Source organism: Oratosquilla oratoria, chromosome 2 (assembly GCF_046742065.1).
Source record: "Oratosquilla oratoria isolate Oo_2021 chromosome 2, ASM4674206v1, whole genome shotgun sequence".
Lineage (NCBI taxonomy): Eukaryota > Metazoa > Arthropoda > Malacostraca > Stomatopoda > Squillidae > Oratosquilla > Oratosquilla oratoria.
This window is the reverse complement of record NC_134778.1, coordinates 77,765,991-77,786,631: the sequence shown is the minus strand read 5'-3', so window position 1 is coordinate 77,786,631 and position 20,641 is coordinate 77,765,991. Positions and strand designations below refer to the sequence as shown.

General features: G+C 43.3%; 1 protein-coding gene across 2 annotated transcripts in view; it reads right to left on the bottom strand.

Annotated features, from left to right (window-relative positions):
* The window catches only part of bib (MIP channel family protein big brain), a 309,773-nt gene that overhangs the window by 27,253 nt on the left and 261,879 nt on the right, over positions 1–20,641 (bottom strand). For both annotated transcript variants that reach the window (XM_076211408.1, XM_076211418.1), the window contains 2 exons: positions 17,352–17,556; positions 8,419–8,499 (listed from right to left, as the gene is read on the bottom strand). In XM_076211408.1, coding sequence (XP_076067523.1) covers positions 8,419–8,499; positions 17,352–17,556 — 286 coding nt within the window. The remainder of the gene's footprint in view (positions 1–8,418; positions 8,500–17,351; positions 17,557–20,641) is intronic.

Genomic DNA, 20,641 nt, shown 5'->3' with positions numbered 1-20,641 from the left:
GAAAATAATTTCAGTATCGCTGCGCTTCGAGTCGTTACTCCAACTCTCGTGGTGTGTGCGTATAAGGTCAAAGCATTACCCACAGATCGGTCATACGAGCTCTGAGCTCTCTTCCGGGAGGGAAATAGCTGTCGATCACGAGTCCAATACGTGATCCAAAGACCAAGGTGAATCACACACACACACATACATACAAGTAGCTGGGGAGTCCAGCATCTGTTCTTCTCTGGATGTTTTGGTGCGAATTACCTGGACGGAATTAGAGGAAAGACTGCTGGAATAATTTTGAGGTGTAACTTAGCATACCTATTTTCCAGTGCCTCCTCCGATTTCTTTGTCATCTAGACCCGCATCGATTAGATAAGCCGAGAAGCAACTTGGAAACTGGTTTCAGAGCTTTTGCAAGATGTGCACCAAGCACTAAGAATAGTGACAGCAAAGCAAATTTGTAAAAGAGGCAGACCCATTTGTTCATTGAATGCTATGACCTACACAAAAGGAATATTAAAGACAAATATGAATGTTACGAAAATAATACTGTATAAATAAATGAATAAGAAAGACTAATCATAATAATGAGAAATAAGGTCCGTGCGGAGATGAGGATGCGATCTGAAACTTCCTCCGTCATTTCCCCCGGAGCCAGATTCGACGTTTATTTGCCCTAACAGTCCTAGCATAGGGGGCACAGGTGAGAGCACATCCTCTCCCTTTCTCTCTCTCAAAAAAAAAAAAAAAAAAAAAAAAAAAAATCCGTGTCGAATTGCGAATCCTGCGACACTCTCCACCTGAGTAGTTGTTTTAGAAATGGTTTGGAAACATATCATAGCTCCTGTATAATCATCACATCGGTGTTATTTCCATATTCCTCCCATTTAGACCCTTCCCGGGCACTGAAAATCTTCGTCCGTTCTTTTACGACCTCTGGCAACCGAAACCCCGACAGGAACTCGATATATCGAGTAGTCAGCCCTTTCCCCTCGATAACGTCCTTTGCGGATTTTATTCCTGCCGACGTTAGTCGATTTTAATGAGCTGGCAGAGTGTGCCCGTGCGTGTAGACTTTATATATTCATTCATCTATTTATTTTTAGATACTAGTTTTAAAATCGACACACGCTCTACAAGGTAGCTCGGCATTTGGTGCCTTCGTCAAAGTAGCTCTGGGATCTGAGACCATATGTGGAAGTGGAAGACCTGGGGGAAAGTGGAGAGACGAGATGGAGGAGATTCCAATCATGGCATGCCAGTGATTGGGGCAGTCGAGCGATTCATGGAAGGGGTTGGAGGAGGCATTTGATCAGCAGTGGACTCTTTATGGCTGACTGGTTGATGGAATGCCCAGGGAATGATGGGCCAATCAACACACGAAGTAGCTCGATATTTCTTCGGTAAGTACGAAGCCTCAACGGACCAGCCTGCTACTTTCAGTGCTATTGGACGGGAGGATAAATGACACAAAGTATGAAATGGATTTGGGCCCGTGTAGCGAACTATTTGATGACACCAAGTTCTTAGGCAAGACAAGGGAGACAGGAGGCCCCGACAGGTCCTCAACTGCGTAGGGAAATCCCGCACCCGGGTAATTGACGAAAGCAAGGGACGAGAGACGGCCGATACCTTTCTTTTTTATGCTCAGTCTATGTAATAATGGAAACATTTATTACCCTTTCCACGATTAAGTCCTGACTGCCGCCTTGGCGCGTACCTCGCCCCCCCCCCCAACACCGGACTTCCATCACTGATCCGGACATGACACGGCCTCCACGGTCTGCTGGCGACCGCACTCTCGGCCTGCCGGTCGGTCCGCCGGCACAGAGGGGGTGCAGGAGGAGAAGGACATCCCGTCAAAGGAACCAATGAGTCGCGCAATAAGGATCCCGGTCGCCCGTCGGCAGGCTGCAAAAAGGGTCTCCAGGATAAAGGGGTCGACGCCACAAAGGCCCTCGACGCGGTTTCTCCAAGTGTGACGCCTCGTTGGTAACACGAAATACAAAGGTCTGGCGGGGGCGGAGGGGAATGGGGGGGGGGAGATTGGGCATCTACGAGCTCAGAAATGGAAGGAAGATAACTGGAAAAAGAGACACTGAACGAGAGGTGGGGAGACGAAAGACGTATTTCAAGGTTTCGAGACCAGACGTATCATGGTTGGGAAGAATGGGGGAAGAGCAAAGTAAATGATGAAGTGAAAGAAGCACCGTGGAGTGAGAGGACAGAGAGCATACTGGACTACGTAGAGGAATGGAAAAGGGAACAGATAATAAAACGGACGAATGAAATATAAGAGTAATGTTGAAACGATGATTCCTTGAGGCAAAGATGAGACGGAAGAGGAGAGAGACAAATGACGGGGGAAAAGTGATTGAAAAAAATTAGAAAATGGGAAGGAGGCGAGTGTAGAGGAGGAGGAGGGATCTGGGCTGGGACAGTCTGTTGCTTTATTCGAAGTTAAGCTCGGGCGGGGGGAGGGGGGAGCACAGGCTGGAGGCGCATGTGTGCGGGAGTGGAGATAGAGGGGGATGGGCTGGCAAAAGGAGGAAGATGTGACATATTGGATGTGGAAGGGAGGGAAGGGGTCGCTGTGCGTGTGTGTGTGTGTGTGTGTGTGTGTGTGTGTGTGTGTGTGTGTGTGTGTGTGTGTGTGTGTGTGTGTGTGTGTATGTGTGTGTGTGTGTGTGTGTGTGTGTGTTTACCCAGTTGAATTTTACGGGACGGGGAGCTATGCTCATGGTGACCCGTTTTTGTATCTCGCAAGATCAAGTTTGTTCTTAAATTCTTGTATTGTGTTTGCACACACTATTTTTTCGTCCAATTTGTTCCAGACATCTATCGCTCTGTGTGTATGTGTGTGTGTGTGTGTGTGTGTGTGTGTGTGTGTGTGTGTGTGTGTGTGTGTGTGTGTTTAGGAAGACGTGTAACTGAGGCGGAATGGCCAGTGGAGTGGCAGGTGGCAGGTCTTGGCAGTGGTGGTGGTGGTGGGGACTGTGGTGGTGACTGTGGCAGCGTTGGTGGTGGTTACAGTGATAGTGGTGATGGTGGTGAGTTCTGAGAAGGATAATCCCAGGCTTGATTCTGAGTTTGGGTGCTGGCAATTTTATTTCTCTCTCTCTCTCTCTCTCTCTCTCTCTCTCTCTGTCTCTCTCTCTCTCTGTCTTTATGGGGGATCCTGTTGAAAACCCGAAGGACTCCCTCCGATGAGGGAAAAAATCTTGAGTGATGGAGTCTTTGTGGGGGAACTCTGTTTCGCAATGAATGCGGTGGTGTGGGGCCAGGGAGGGAGGGAAGGAGAGAGGGAGGAAGGGAGAGAGGAAGGGGAGGAAGGGAGAGAGGGAATGACGGTGAGGGAGGGAGGGAAGGACTTTGAGGGAGGGAGGGAAGGATGGAGAGGGAGGGAGGGAAGGAGAGAGGAAGGGAGGGAAGGAGAGAGGAAGGGAGGGAAGGAGAGAGGAAGGGAGGGAAGGAGAGAGGAAGGGAGGGAAGGAGAGAGGAAGGGAGGGAAGGAGAGAGGAAGGGAGGGAAGGAGAGAGGAAGGGAGGGAAGGAGAGAGAGGAAGAGAGGGAAGGAGAGAGGAAGAGAGGGAAGGAGGGCGGGGGGAAGTTTTATTTATAATATAGCGGTGCATTTATGTATACAGATTTCGTCTTTGTGTATTTGGGTGACTCATTATTGGGTCTAGGATACTCAAGGTGTGTTTATTGATTATTATTAATTATTAGTATTAATATATATATATATATATATATATATTATATTTTTTTTTTTTTTTTTTTTTTTTTTTTTTTTAATGAAAGACGAGGTGGGGGCCTCGCCCGTCGGCTTCTTCCAATCCTGTTGGGGAATCTTTCCAGAACCTTGGTCTCTGCCGCCAGGTGATTTCATTCAGCCTTGTGAAACCCTCCGGAGATAGGAATGATGTTACCTACTGAGAAATAATGACAATAATAATAATAATAATATTAAAAATTAACACTTACGAATGAACAAAATGTTCAACTGTTCTTGCATTAAATTGAACATTAGCGAGTTGGACTGAGACATTATATATATATATATATATATATATATATATATATATATATATGCAAAGTAGACCACTTGGAAAAAGAAACTAACGAAGCAGAGCTTCAGTATATGTTGCACTGAAGATGTGATATACGAAAGCGCTCTGCTTCGTTAGTTTCTTTTTCCAAGTGGTCTACTTTGCATAAGTGAACACACGTACCCGTGTTCTTATTAGCATATATATATATATATATACATATACATATATATATATATCTATATATATATATATATATATATATATATATATATATATATATATATATGGGCACCCTTCTGTTCTGGGTGTTTTTTTATTCTTAAGTAGAAACGACTTCAGTTACAATATTCTAGACTTTCCGTAAGAACATCTCAACAATGTCTCTAACATTCGTATTCTAGGTTTCACTTTCTCTTAGTTCCTCATTCAGCTTCTCTCTCTATGACGCAACCGTAATTTGACATTTGGGATTCTTTATTGCAAAATATCGCAATCAAAGTCGTTTCTACTCAAACGAAGTAGCACAAAGCAAGTAGCATGCTAGAGAGAAATGCTTAGTGTGCGCCGCCTTCAGCACCTGGGACTTACACATGTAAAGGGGGAGACTTCTTAATAGTATCCCTATCGAGCTATCAGCTTGTGAGATAACACTCCCTTTGTTGGCTAACACAAGACTGCGCTGTGCACGAGGCAACTCGTGTACAAAGCCTAAGGTCGACTCGATGCAATGAAAGAGTAAGTCTTGGTGTGATTCAATTTAACTAAACAAAGGAACATAAGACAGAGTAAAGATAACTAGGGCGTTCCTTGGCTCAAGGTCTTTGTGTTCTTAAAACACCCACCGTCGATCGCAATCGATTCACGTGTAGATAACAGTCTCACCGACACGCTGCCCAAATAAAAAAAAAATGTCGACGGTTTGTTCCCCGCCATGCCGAGTACCCGATCGAATAGAGACGTCGATGTCCTCAAATATATTTTTTTCACTGGTCAAAATTCATGACTGTTCTTCACATTTTTATTTTAATATATTCTTATTTTAGTATATTCTATCTTATTTTATTCTACTTTTTATGTATTCGTTCTTTTTTTTTTCGTTTCTGACAGCGACGATATTTCAATTTCAGTCCTCAACGCCTTCGACGATGGAGTGTTTTGCTTACTATCAGATTCAACACTTACCTACTCCTGACAAACCAGCAGATTTCTATTTTGATTTTGTTACCGTTACCATTACTATTACTGTTCACGTTATAACCGTTGACACTACTCCGCTTTCTTGTTCAAAATAGGAAAGTCTACGACATGAAAAGAAAGAGAAAATACAAAACCAAGAAATGCTATTTTTCCAGTTCAACGAAAAGACTAAACGAAAGAAAAGAGAGGTCTTTGGATGGGCAAGGAGGGGGGAGGGGAGAGAGAGAGAAAGAGAGAGGCAGCCTGTCAAAGGCTGGAAAGGTCTGGCAGATCTATTTATTCTTTCCTTTCTCCCAACTCACCTGAAAACGCGACCGTCTGGTCCATTCTTCCCTTTGTGACATAGCCGATACCTGACGGAGATGGAGCAGCACGCACACACGCACGCACACGCGCGCGGAAAAGATTTTTCTTCTTATAAAGGCGTGTTTGTTATACTCTCGTTTCAATGTGTACGGAACATTATCAAACAAATATCTCTTGCCAGTGGTTTCTTATTCCTTACATCTGGGATACATGAACATCGAACATAAAAAAAAACAATGAAATATTGAATTTCACTCATAAAGACAGATTTTAAATTTAGTTGCCTATAATACGCAGTGTTCGAAAAAATATTAATTTGAGATGAGTTCTTTCTAAAAAGCGTAAGAGTATGAAATTCAATAGTTTAATCCTATTTGAAATTTATACGGTTCAACTACACGATCTCTGATCGATGTGTCCATCGATTACCCGTTTGAAACTGGCAACTATCCAGTCGACTTTAAATTCCATAAAAATGTCAAGTTAATAAATACATAAACAAATGGATACATAAAAATATATGAAATTTAAGTAAAGAAATAATAATAACAATAATAATAATAATAATAATAATAATAATAATAACAATAATAATAAATAATGATAATAAAATAATGTTAGTAAAATAATTACAATAATACAAGTAAACTTTCTGTACCATATACAGAATTATGAAAGGTGTAGAAATCCTTGGAAGAGACGACTTACTAATTTGGGATAATAGAAACACAAGAGGACGTGGATAGAATCTAAAAAAAGGAGTTATAGAAGAGACATGAAAAAGAACAGCTTTCCCCACAAAATGGTGGATGTCTGAAACATACTAGACGAAACAACAGTGTGTGCAAAAACAATACAAGAATTTAAGAGCAAATTATATATGGCGAGATACAGAGACGGGACAACACGAGCATAACTTACCTTCCCGTAAGATACAACTAGGTAAACGCACACACACACACACACACACACACACACACACACACACACACACCTCTCATGGCGCTGTGGTTAGAGCTCTGGCCTGCCACTACGGAGGTCCGGGTTCGATTCCCTCGCCCGGGCGGAAATAATATCAGTATCGCAGCGCTGAGGGGTGTTACTCCAACTCTCGTGGGCGGGGAGTTGGGTGTGTGTGTGTGTGCAAGGTCATAGCATTACCCATAGATCGGACCTAAAAGAGCTCTGAGCTCTCTGCCAGGAGGGAAATAGCTGTCGATCACGAGTCCAACACGTGATCCAAAGACCAAGTGAATACACACACACACACACAAACACACACACAACGTCTCTGAATCAAAGACTGGCTGCAGACCAAATGCTGATTCAGTGATTGATCAATTATTTCGCTGTGCCACGTGGCGTAGACAGAGGCCGGATGCAAACAAAAGATGCAAAACAAAATTAGCATAAAAGAAACAAAAAACAAAGCTAATATACATAAAGCCAAAACTGCACGGAGGGAGATATACTGCGTGGAACAACTGCGATCCACTTTGGGTTTAGTAAAACTTGCGATTTTAGGTTTTTACTTTTGGTAAATGACATTCAGAGGAAATGAATGAATGAATGTAAATAATCACATTATTGTTACCAAAAATATTCAAAACATACTATCAGAGTTTGTGACCCAACCCAACCCAATTTTGATCTACCCTGACCTGATACATAAATTACATTCCATGGAAATGAACGAACATAAATAATCATAGTATTGCCATCAAATGCATTCAATATATGTGACCCAGTACGACCCAAACTTGACCTATCCTGACCTAATCCAATGAGCATCATAACGGTTGTACCAGATACTTTCTCCGTGTAACATAAATAATCATAGTATTGCCATCAAATGCATTCAATATATGTGACCCAGCACGACCCAAACTTGACCTATCCTGACCTAATCCAATGAGCATCATCACGGTTGTACCAGATACTTTCTCCGTACAACATAAATAATCATAGTATTACCATCAAATGCATTCAATACATGTGACCCAACACGACCCAAACTTGACCTATCCTGACCTAATCAAATGAGCATCATTACGGTTGTACCAGATACTTTCTCCGTGTAACATAAATAATCATAGTATTGCCATCAAATGCATTCAATACATGTGACCCAGCACGACCCAAACTTGACCTATCCTGACCTAATCCAATGAGCATCATAAAGGTTGTACCAGATACTTTCTCCGTACAACATAAATAATCATAGTATTGCCTTCAAATGCATTCAATATATGTGACCCAACACGACCCATACTTGACCTAATCCAATGAGCATCATAACGGTTGTACCAGATACTTTCTCCGTGCAACATAAATAATCATAGTATTGCCATCAAATGCATTCAATATATGTGACCCAACACGACCCAAACTTGACCTATCCTGACCTAATCCAATGAGCATCATAACGGTTGTACCAGATACTTTCTCCGTGTAACATAAATAATCATAGTATTGCCATCAAATGCATTCAATATATGTGATCCAACACGACCCAAACTTGTCCTATCCTGACCTAATCCAATGAGCATCATAACGGTTGTACCAGATACTTTCTCCGTACAACATAAATAATCATAGTATTGCCAACAAATGCATTCAATACATGTGACCCAACACGACCCAAACTTGACCTATCCTGACCTAATCCAATGAGCATCATCACGGTTGTACCAGATACTTTCTCCGTACAACATAAATAATCATAGTATTGCCATCAAATGCATTCAATACATGTGACCCAACACGACCCAAACTTGACCTATCCTGACCTAATCCAATGAGCATCATAAAGGTTGTACCAGATATTTTCTCCGTGCATCTTTGTCTTTTTTCTCAACGTGGTCCAGACTTACCCAATGTGCATCCCACTTGTTCATGACGAAGGCAGGGCCCAGGGAGCGGGCTGGGTTCATGGAAGCCCCTGTGAGAGGCAGCTGAGGGAGAGAGAAAAAGAGAAACTTAGGTTAGATATCGACGACATTAGACAGGTGACGACGGAGGCAGTGGCAAAATGGCGCCAGCCTCCATAGAACGAATACTTGCATTCATTTATTCGTTTACTTATTTATTCGTTTATTTATTCATTTTCTAATTCAGAAGTCTGATTATAATTAAAAAAAAATATCGTGGTGAGGTATCGCAACTTAATTTCGCCCCGGAAAGAAAAATAGCAGAATTTCGTGTGTTTTTTTCATGGGGTCACCAAGAGGAAGGGGGAGATAGATAGATAGAGAGAGAGAGAGAGAGAGAGAGGAGAGGGAGAGAGTTGGACAGAGAGAGAAAAATGGAGAGAGATGGAAAGAAAAAGAAAGAGAGAGAGAAAGAGAAAGTGAGAGGAAGTGAGAGAGAAAGAGAGATTTGATGCCCGTGCAGTGGCGATACCCCCCCCCCTCCCTCCCTCTCGTTCTTGATGGAGAGTGAGTGCCCTGATTTAACCTTGGGGGTTTGGCCGTGAACAAGGAGAAGCCTGTTGCAGCGAGCTCTAGCAAAGCCTTTCTTTGTGTTCGCTCCTTAAGGCTTCCGGCCAGTCCGCCCGGCAAGGCGAATTTTGGCTACAATTAGGCATCTCACACATCGACGCAACCAGTTGCATGAAACCGATCGCAAGGGATGTCTAAACTATGTGAAAGCAGTGTTTCCTGTACTGTATGGACATGAACATATGATTTTCCTTTCCTTCTTATTTCAGAAATGCAGGTACCTGAGTACTAGTGGGCAAACGTTCAGGGCATACTGCTTTCATAGTGTAGGCCTCTGTTGCGATAGGTTGCATGCAACTGGTTGCGTCGGTGTGCGAACTGCCTAAAATGACATTATTATTCTTCGAGGTAGTATTTTGGAGAAGGAAATTGGAATAATTATCTTCTTAACAAATGACCCAAATAACTTTACTTATCCACACATTTTAGAAAATCCAGGAAGTGGCCTAAAAATCGTCAATTTCATATTTTAATTCCAAACGTTTTTTCCATTATAAACACGTCGCAGGTATTTATGGATATCAGTAAAGAAAATTATAATAAATTATTATATAAAATACATCCGGTTTTCCAATCATGTTGAATTACTACTATACGACATTTTTCAACGTTTTTGCTACCAAATACCAGGACGCCATAAAAAATTCCTATTTTATACAAAATAACTGTATCATTTGCATTACAATATCAGGAATTTCCTTGTGGATAAGATTATATAAAATACTCAGTAATAAAAACTGCATTTCCACTGTAAAAAAGTATCTTTTTTGATCTGTACTCCTAACCGCGAGATATTCATCCCAGTTTGGATTCCTACACTAATTGCAAGCTTCCAAACACCAATACAAACTTCACCAAACGAAGTTTCACTGCCACACAATCTACTTAGCAAATGATGGATCGAATGTCGAAACGGGACTGGGACCAGGGCTGTTTTTGGCTGAATGTTGCAAACTTGTTTGGTTCAGAATTAGCGACAATATAATTACTGGCGTTTGTCTGAAACAAGTGTGTGTGTGGGGGGAGCAGGATCGACATTACTTGTTCTGCGTCGATATGAATTGTGTTCATTATGCGCAAGTGTTTATTCCAGTATATAATCGTTCATATTATGCTTAGAAATAAGAAATTTTATTGACGCTACTTAGGAAACAAAGTTCCTGTGTGACGTCATGTCGTCGTTGAAGCAACCAACGGACTAATCAGGGACAATAATACAATAACCCACAAGAATAAGTTAACAAATAAATAAGTGCACGAATGAATAAATAAATAAATAAATACACGAATAAATAAACAAACAAATAAGCAAATGGATAAGTAAATGCATGAATAAATTAACCATAAATGAACAAGTAAATACATGAATAAATAAATAAACAAACTCGACGATACGACTGCAGTGCGTCAAGAAGATCTTGTGAAGTAAGACAATAAATAAATAAATAAATAAATAAATAAATAAATACGGAAAACAACATGGCAAATTGGGCCAGGTTTGGTAGATTGATTCCGACCTTCCTCTCATCTCAGCCAACCAAATGACAGTGCTGACGTTGTGTGTGTGAGTATATATATGTATATATATATTGATCACAAGTTCATAAAACAGTACAGAAGCTGCAGACATCTTCAGCTCGGTGAGGTCCCTGTGTGTGTGTGTGTGTGTGTGTGTGTGTGTGTGTGTGTGTGTGTGTGTGTGTGTATGTGTGTGTGTGTGTGTGTGTGTTTCACCATGATCTTGGATCACGTGTTGGACTCGTGATCGACAGCTATTTCCCTCCCGAAAGAGAACTAGGATCTCGTATGTGACCGATCTATGGGTAATGCTGTGTGACCTAACGCGAGCGCGCGCGCACACACACACACACATGCACAACTCCCCGCCCACGAGTTGGAGTAACGACTCGCAGAGCAGCGATACTGAAATTATTTCTGCCCTAGGCGGTATTCGAACCCAGACCTCCGTAGTAGCGGCCGCGAACGCTACCATTGCGCCGTTATGTGTGTGTGTGTGTGTGTGTGTGTGTGTGTGTGTGTGTGTGATTCACCACGATCTTGGATCACGTGTTGGACTCTTGATCGACAGCTATTACCTTCCCGAATGAGAGTTGACCTTATATATGGCCGGTCTATGGGTCATGCTTTGACCTCACACACACACACACACACACACACACACACACAGAGGACGTGGAGAGATACGAAAACCGGTCACAGCGAGCATAACTCCCGTCCCGTAAAATACTAGGTAACTAGGTAAACACACACACACACACACACACACACACACACACACACACAACTCCCCGCCCACGAGTTGGAGTAATGGCTCACAGCGCAACGATACTGACATTATTTCAGCCCTGGGCGGGATTCGAACTCGGACCACTGGGTTAGCAGCTGCGAACGCTACCACTGCGTCGTCGAGCCGCGCGCGCGCGTGTATGTGTATGTACATGAGTGTATATGTTTATGTGCATGTGTGTGCGTACATGTGTTTACCTAATAGCATTTACATAAGTGTAATATACGATAAGATCTATCCTCGTGGGGCTCTGTCACTCTATTTGGTCCCCGTGCTCTATGAGTAGAGTCCTGAGGCTTTTTTCAATCCACCATCCATAAAGTTATCTCATCTTCTCTTAAAAACAATCAATTGTTTCAACACTCACTACATGGTAACTAAGTCTATTTCATTCGTTAACCACTCTATTGGTAAACCAGTTCTTCCTCATTTCTTTCTTAAACCTAAATTTGTCAAACTTAGATGCATTTCTACGAGTGCATTTCCTCCCCCCTCCCTGTTGATCATTTCCTTCATTTCACCGTGCATTTCCTCCAACTCGCTATCATTGTTTACTTGACTGTCAGCGTGTATAGCTCATCCGCTTTTGAATAAAAAAAATGATGCCCAGATTGAACACAAAACCGCCTATTATTTTCGAGTTTGCATTGGGTCCGCTGGCTTATCAAACCCAACGCTATTGCTGTCTCCCTACTGATACTGTTTATCAGCTGGACGTGTGCATCTTATCATCTGAAAGAACGGCAGTGGTTTGCTGTTGCATGTTCCGATGCCGACCTAAAAATGTGCCCTGAATATCATCGTTCCAGCAAGTATTAATTTATGCTTAGGCACTGTATGTGGCATATCTGATGCCAGGGCATCATGAAGCATATTGGAATAGCTATCTCACTGCTATTGGGGCAAGGTATGCATAGGCATTGCATAGAACAATCTAATTACTTAATGATGAGCGTCTTCTAGAAATGTTACAGGGTCAGAAAAATCAAAAATAATCTTTGGCACTGCGTGTTTTTTTTTTTTTTTTGTTTTTTTTTTTTTTTTTTTTTTTTTTTTTTTTTTTTTAACGGTTGGTGAGACTGTCCCCGTCTACCCGGTATAGTTTTCATACATGAAACAAGAGAATGTTTGGTTCTAACGTGACACTGGGCATATCACGAAGACTTGAACACAAACGCTTATTAAGAACCTCTACAGGTTCGGCAAGTGTCAATCCACAGGGACCATCTGGTACCAGGACCATCTGGGACTAATTCAGGGCCAGATGGTCCTAAAGGTAGTGAGGCCCAATGCATTTGGAGAACCACATTCCCGGCCACTCGCAACCGTATCCTTAAGACTCGTTTCACACGTATCGACTTTTCGCCGTGCGCCGTCCACGACACGACGTCGTTCTCTCAAATAACCGCCATGGGTGTCTATGAACGCCTTCCAATCCACGACCACGTGTGAAAGCGTCCATACACATCCATGGTTATTTGCGAGCACGACGTCATGTCATGGACGGCGCACGGCGAAAAGTCGATACGTGTGAAATGAGCTCAATCTTTTCACACACTTCTTGGCCATTTCTCCGCCGCTAGTACACAGATTTTGGGACTAAACTAAGTAAAATAGACTAAGTCTACACTGCGACTACCATACATTTCTCATAACATATCTATACTGGTTAGGAGGAGCAACTGATGGCGTGTGTGTATGTTTGTGTGTGTGTGTGTGTGTGTGTGTGTGTGTGTGTGTGTGTGTGTGTGTGTGTGTAATCTTCAAAATAAACTCCTTCCGTACCGGGCGGTACTTTAACCCGTCCTTAACCTGCCGCCAGGAGAAGGGAGACGACGCCAGGGAGATAATCCCTCAGTGAAGATGGAAGATATCGATAACAAATCTCCCCTTCGAGAGGTCCAGCATGAAATAAAGTGGACCGGACCCGGTTCCAACTAATCCCCTCCCTCCCTCCTCCCCGCTGCTACTGAGATACACCGGATATACTTTGACAAACCCAAGACCGAACGGTTCTATTCGTCTCAGGAGGGGAGGGATGGAGGGTGTGATTCACCATGGTCTTTGGATCACGCGTTGGACTCGTGATCGACAGCTATTTCCCTCCCGGATGAGAGCTCAGACCTTATATATGACCGATCTATGGGTAAGGCTGTGACCTGACACGCACGCGCGCGCGCACACACACAACTTCCCGCCCACGAGTTGGAGTGACGACTCGCAGCGCAGTGAAACTGAAATGATTTCAGCCCTGGGCGGGATTCGAACCCGGACCGCTGTAGCAGCGGTTGCGAACGCTACCAACTGCGCCTTAGAGTCGTGTGTCTGTGGTGTGCGTGTGTGTATGTGTGTGTGTGTGTATTCGTGTTCGTGTGTGTGTTCGTTCGTGTGTGTGGGCGTGTGCTATGACTTGCCCATCCCCCGGATAAGGAAGGCAGCGGCAGCAGCAGCAGCAGCTTGGATGGTATATACAGTGACGAGAGTGCCCGCTCGCGTGTTCAACTTTAATTACGTTCAAGGTCACACGTATAAAGAGACTAGTGCCTATTAAACTATACACACACACATATACATTTATATATATGCATATCAAGTCTTCAGCAAAAAGCACACAAACAAACAAACAAACAAACATGGCGGTCGAACTTATCGTCTGTGCAAGATAAAGATGACCTATGCCAAGCTTGGAACACGTTTCATGCAGTGCCTCAATGTTTAGATTTCGCTTTGGGGGGTCGATAGACGATTTTATTGTGCAGCTAGAGGGCGCATCCAGACCTATGAGGTGTCTCGACCGGTCAAAAGCGTATTCAGGCCATGGGGGAGGGGGGGAGGGGGGGAAATCCTCCTCAACTTGACAAAATGTGACAACAAAACACTTCACGACGCGAAACGATCTTCGACCTTGTCAATGTATCCAACGACTTTTGCATTTCCTTTGGGTGCCGTCGGGCAATTTTATTCAGCCAGAGGGGGAGAGGGGGAGGAACCAGGCACGCCATCCTGTTACCTTTCTGTCTGACACTATCTGACACAAATTGTGAAGAGGAAAATACGAAAGAACACTCGACACTCGAAGCGAGCAGGAACTCTGGTGGAGACACAGCCGAGCCCAGCTGTACCAATACAGCTGTTGAAGTACTCTGTGTGTGTGCGAATGAGTGTGGGAACGTATCTGCAATGTCTTCCTGCATATGTGTGTGTGTGTGTGTGTGTGTGTGTGTGTGTGTGTGTGTGTGTGTGTGTGTGTGTGTGTGTGTGTGCGAGCGCATGTGCCCGTGCATGTATATGCCTACATGGGCTTGAATGTGCATGCATTTGCGTGTGTGTGTGTGTGTGCACACGCGTGCGAGAGTGCAAGTGTGCATGCAAGCAAGTGCATGCTGACCCAATAGCAGTTTTAAGAGACCGGAGCGAAAACTAGGCAACATCCCATCTCTGCTATTGATTTCATCAATTTAAAATCACTTCAGCTTTCAAACACTCAAGTCCTTCGAGGCGTTTCCGGTTTTAAAAAAGTTTCCCGTGTTCTGTGTGTATTGCGGGCGGGGGGAGGGGGGAGGAGGAAGGGACATGCTGTGTATATATCCTGTTTTCATGTAATCTTCCTACTCTCTTCACCGTGGCATTTCTTTAAACCATTAATGACCTGTATACATGGTGTATTTACCTAGTTGTATATTATGGGGAAGGAGAGCTAAGCTCGTGGTGCCCCGTCTTTGTATCTCTCCATATCCAGATTGTTCTTAAATTCTTGTATTGTTTTTGCACACTGTTTTTTCATCTAATTTGTTCTATAAATCCACCACTCTGTGGGGACAGCTGTTCTTGTGTGTGTGTGTGTGTGTGTGTGTGTGTGTGTGTGTGTGTGTGTGTGTGTGTGTGTGTGTGTGTGTGTGTGTGTGTGTGTGTGTGTGTGTGTGTGTGTGCGTGTATGAGTGTGTATGTGCACAAGTGTCTGTCCTTTTCCAGTATCTTCATTCATACACTTAATTCTTTTCTTGTTCGTATTCAAATATGGCCCGGGCCTCTACTATCTCCGACAGCAATTCAATGCATTTGTCTATCTCTCTCTCTCTCTCTCTCCTGGAACGGTGGTGCTTTCCTTCTAATCTGTGATGATTCCAGGCAGCTCTGTCTATCCTCGGGGGATAGCTCTTCGTCAAAGAGGAGGTACATTTCCAGCCTCTCTTCCTAGCTGCCTGGAAATACATTTCCATAAGATTCCATGTCTGTGATCGAATAGAGGTATTCAAATGGGTCAAGGGCTTTAACAATGGGAGAGCAGGACTCGTAGTAATTGATTTAAATTGAACAAATTTAGGTTTAAGATTGGAAACAGGTTAAAATGATTTACCAAATATTGGTTAACGAATGGAATAGACTTAGTAACAATGAAGTGAGCGCTGATACAATTTATTATTTTAAGAGAAGATTAAATACTTTATGAATAGGGATACAACGTGGTAAGGGACATAGATATGACTAGTATAGGCCCTATGGTCTCTTGCACTCTCCTCCGTTCTTATGTTTTTTCTGTTCTTATGTGATCTGCTTTCTTCTCAAAGGGAATTAATTCCACAGCGGAGTCACATCGTCTCGACCTCTTCCAGTGATGTCTTCTCGAAATGTTTTCCTATATTTACAAGTGCGCTGGTGGCGTCATCGTAAGCGTGCTGGTCTCGTATTCGCTTAGTTGTGGGTTCGAATCCCGCACTCCTCTCCGATTCCCAGCAGTGATTGTTACCTGCCCAAAAGTCCATAAAACGCATAATAGGGCTAAGGTGGTGGATTCAGTGACAGCTATTCAGCGTCTCCTGGTGTAGGCTCCTCACCTTTCTAGGTACGTCACCCTCTAGAGACTAAACCTATTTCATGACTAGTTTTTTCTAGTTGCGCTGTGTCCTCTCACAACTTGTGGGTTCCCACTGCCGGCCCCTATTCTAAGATGGTATTTAGGTGTTGTGATTAGAACCATTTTGGTCCTGGTTATTCCTTCTTAAGGCTTGGGTGAGGCTATTTCCAAATCTTCCCTGTGCCATCTTCGAAAAAAAAAAAAAAAAAAAATAATAATAATAATAATAATAATATATATATACACACACATATATATATATATATATATATATATATATATATATACATATATATATATATATATATATATATATCTATATATATCATAGATAAATAAAATATAAGATAAAATAAACCCGGAAGTGGGCCTCTCGCGCATTTACACTAAAAAACGGCAACATTTGGTGGAGGCCCTGAGCTCTGAGCACTCCCAGAAACATTACCATGAATACCAACTGGGGGGAAAAAAAAGTCAAGTGTGATTACGAGTTCCCGCTTCAGGTCAGCGTGTTTCATGTGTTCTACGTCATGACCTCCAGCACTGTACATAACATGTCCCCCAAACAGACACCCGTCCATCACTTATCATCATCAATCAGAGAGAGAGAGAGAGAGAGAGAGAGAGAGAGAGAGAGAGAGAGAGAGAGAGAAGAGAGAGAGAGAATGACAGAGAGAGATAGTGAGGGGGGTAGAGAGGGCGGAAAGAGGAAGACAGACAGAGAGAGAGAGAGAGAGAGAGAGAGAGAGAGAGAGAGAGAGAGAGAGAGAGAGAGAGAGAGAGAGAGAGAGAGAGAGAGAGAGAGAGAGAGAGAGAGAGAGAGACTCTCCAAGGTCAATCTGTTACCTCGCCCGACCCTGTTCGTCACGTCAATTCCGCCACACACACACACGCCTTCCGAACCGAATGGCATTTTTCCTCGTCAGGGAAGGGGGATAAATCAGGGATTAAATCAAATGTCAAAATTCCTCTTCTTTCCTATCCCACCACGTTTTCATTATTACAAAGGCGAGTACTACTTGCAGCAATAACAACAACAACAACAACAGTCAATGGGTGGTACGGCCCCTGACACATCTCCAATCTCACCCTTGTGGTCTCCAAAGACCACAAGACTTAACGTACTTCTTGGTGGATACTTACCCCGACTAAGGTGCAGGCCAGGTAGGCCAGACCCACGGCCACGGCCGGCGACCCGAGCGTCCTCCTGTAGGGGTTGACGGAGGCAAAGACGACGAAGACGACGACGAAGGTAAGGAGGAACTCGATGCCGAAGCCCTGCCAAGGCGTGATGACGCGGCTGAGGACCGTGGCGCCCAACTCGCCGGCGTAGCCCGACGACGTGGCCCTGGAAGAACAAAGAGGAGGGACGGAGTTAGCCGGCGACCATACAGCTTTAACTTCAAACTCAGTTTCCACAATCTTGCACACGGGTAGGGTACGCGCGCGCGCACACACGCACATACACGTGCACGCGCGCGCTCACACACGCTGTGCGTGAATTTAAGGATAAATATGGTAAATTGAAGAGTAGGAGACGGGACCCGACGAGCGTTGCTCCTTTCCTGTATACTACAATTAGGTAAACACACACACACACACACACACACACACAATTTGTTGGTGTGGTAGTTAGTGTCTCGGCTTGCCACTCTTGAGGTACCGAGTCTGCACCCCGCACATGACGTGGAAGGTTCCACTAACACTGCAATCTGTTACTGTCCCCCTTGAGACACGAATTGGAGGCAAAATTCGGAAAACACTTAGTCAAATTTTCATATTATATTTACATATTTGCAATATTTTTTATCTTTCTATGAATAATCATTACAAATTACTCCTTCTACCGTAAAAAAAGAAAAAAAAATTCAGTTCCGTAAAAAGTTCTACAACGAAAATTGAATATGCCTAAAGAAATCCTGAAATTCCCGATACATGGAGCAATTTCTGAAAGGCGTTGGTTTCTTTACGACTAGTAAGCCACTGCAATAACCTAATATATTCTAACCTAACCAACATAATCTCTCCTAACCTAACCTACCACAAGCTAACCTAACCTATTTGAACTTAGCAACCTCATAACCTATCTTAACCTAACCTAACTTACCCCAACATAACCTAACTTGTCCAATCCTTCCCCAATCTAACTTTGCCTGACAAGTTGTCAAAAGTCATCATGGTAACGGAATGTATGGACAAGCACAGAGCGTCGAAGAATCATGGAAAGATAATTAATACGGTCCTGATCGATGAAGCAATCACATATTTTTCTAAACACTGGATTATACACATTTTCTTATTCGCCGTATCAATATTGTCTCAGTTAATCATTCTCCCCTGGGGGTAAAAATATAACATGGCAACGGGTATATATATCATGTGTGAAAGCAAGATATTCATTTTGATATGAATTGTCATATTCAACATGTTAAAGGGAATATAATTTAAAAAAATCGATTTTTCTTTTATGTCCTCATTTTTCTGTGACTTTTTTAATGGGAGTGGATGAATGATTAGATGCATGAACTCACTGAGGGGGTAAATTTATAACAGGACGCGTTTGAGCGCGTCGTTGGTCGACGATTCGACGTCATGATCGGTTACATCACGTCGACATTTTCTGGCTGGTGTGGGATGCGGTATTAAGTTTTTAATGTCTATATTTAACTATTTATGTTTATCATGACTGCCACCAGGTAATTTTATTCACATCAAACTCAAGACATCAAAGGGTGCATCTGGCTCAGACTACTGAGCACGCACATGCATGCACGTACACACACGCGCGCTAGGTATGATAATTGGAGAGGAAGAGACAAGTACAATTAGGTACAAACACACGCACGCATACACACAATTTCTATATTTTACTACATATACTCATCATGTTGCCACACGCAAATCAATTTCAATACATATAATTATTTCTGGCAGATTATGGGCAATGTCACACTGATACCGTCATTAGCCATTTCGCCATCGACGGTGCACCACGAGTATAGTAACCGAATGAAATCGTCTGGTACTTGTCACCCTATATATGTGTGTATATATATATATATATATATATATATATATATATATTTTTTTTTTTTTTTTTTTTTTTTTTTTTTTAAAAACTTTCACATCGCAACTGATCATAGGTTAGAGTAGGTTCGGTTCAGTCCGGTTAAGTTAGGTCAGTTTTGGCTAGGTCAAGTCAAGTTTGGTTTGGTTATGTTATGTCTGGTTGATAAGCTGGGTTAGGTTCAGTTATCTTTGGTAGTTATATTAGTTTAGGTTAGGTTATCTTCGGCAGTCATGTTGGTTAGGTTAGGTTATCTCTGGGCAGTTATGTTGGTTAATTTAGGTTATCTTTGGCAGTTGTGTTGGTTAGTTTAAGTTAGAGAAGGTTAAGTGGGCAGCTTGCATGACGGTGCCTTGCATGTTCAACAAGTGCTCTGATGATCAGGCCCGAAGCAACAGGTGAGGCAAGACGTCGCTGCCCAAGCAGGAAACAAGCATTGCACTCAGGGAGACCCCATCCCCGTAGTTAATGCCCCTAACTTTTCTAAAATGTAATTCTATTTTATTTCTCCCAAGTTCCCCTCCGTCAATGTGGCGCTCTGTAGGATTTTGTAATATGGGATTTCATGAACCATGACCTTGGTCCAACTCGCTTGCGGCAGGGTTCGAACCGCCGTCACCTCGACCTCCGCCGCAAGTAGCGACGCTCTAAACCGCTCGGCCACTTAGGGATCAAGGTGTTGGTTTGACCTGACCTGACCTCACACCCAAAACACCCTGGCAGTCATAATATATAGCCCTTATGGTCTCGATTTAACAGTAAGCGCCTCTGGGTGTAAGACCCTTCTTAGCCCTTTTGTTACTGTGACTTCGTGAGTTCGTTGTCATGATCGTCCTAATGGGGGTCTCGGTTGATGGAAGTGCTTTTCAATTCGGAGGCCGCCACCTCCTCCTCCTCCTCCTCCTCCTCCTCCTTCCCTCCCCTCCTCGACAGACTTTACGTCAAGCGGGAAGGAGTAGGAACAAAGGGAAGAGAAAGAAAGTGGAGGAGGAAGAAGAATGGAGGGAGAAGAGAGGTAGAAGAGGAAGAGGAGGAAGAGAAGGGAAGAGGAAAGGAGACAGGAGGAAGATTGAGGTCACTGGCGGATGTGGAGAGAGAGAGAGAGAGAGAGAGAGAGAGAGAGAGAGAGAGAGAGAGAGAGAGAGAGAGATAGATAGAGAGGGAGAGGAGGAAGAGGAGGGATGGGGAAAGGAGAGAGGAAGAAGACTGAGATCACAGGCGGAATGGGGAGGGAGGGAGGGAGGGAGGGAGAGATGGAGAGAGAGAGAGAGAGGAAGAGGAGGGGTGGGAAAAGGAGAGAGGAAGAAGACTGAGGTCACAGGCGGAATGAGGAGGGGGAGGGAGGAGTAGGAAGGGAGAGAGAGAG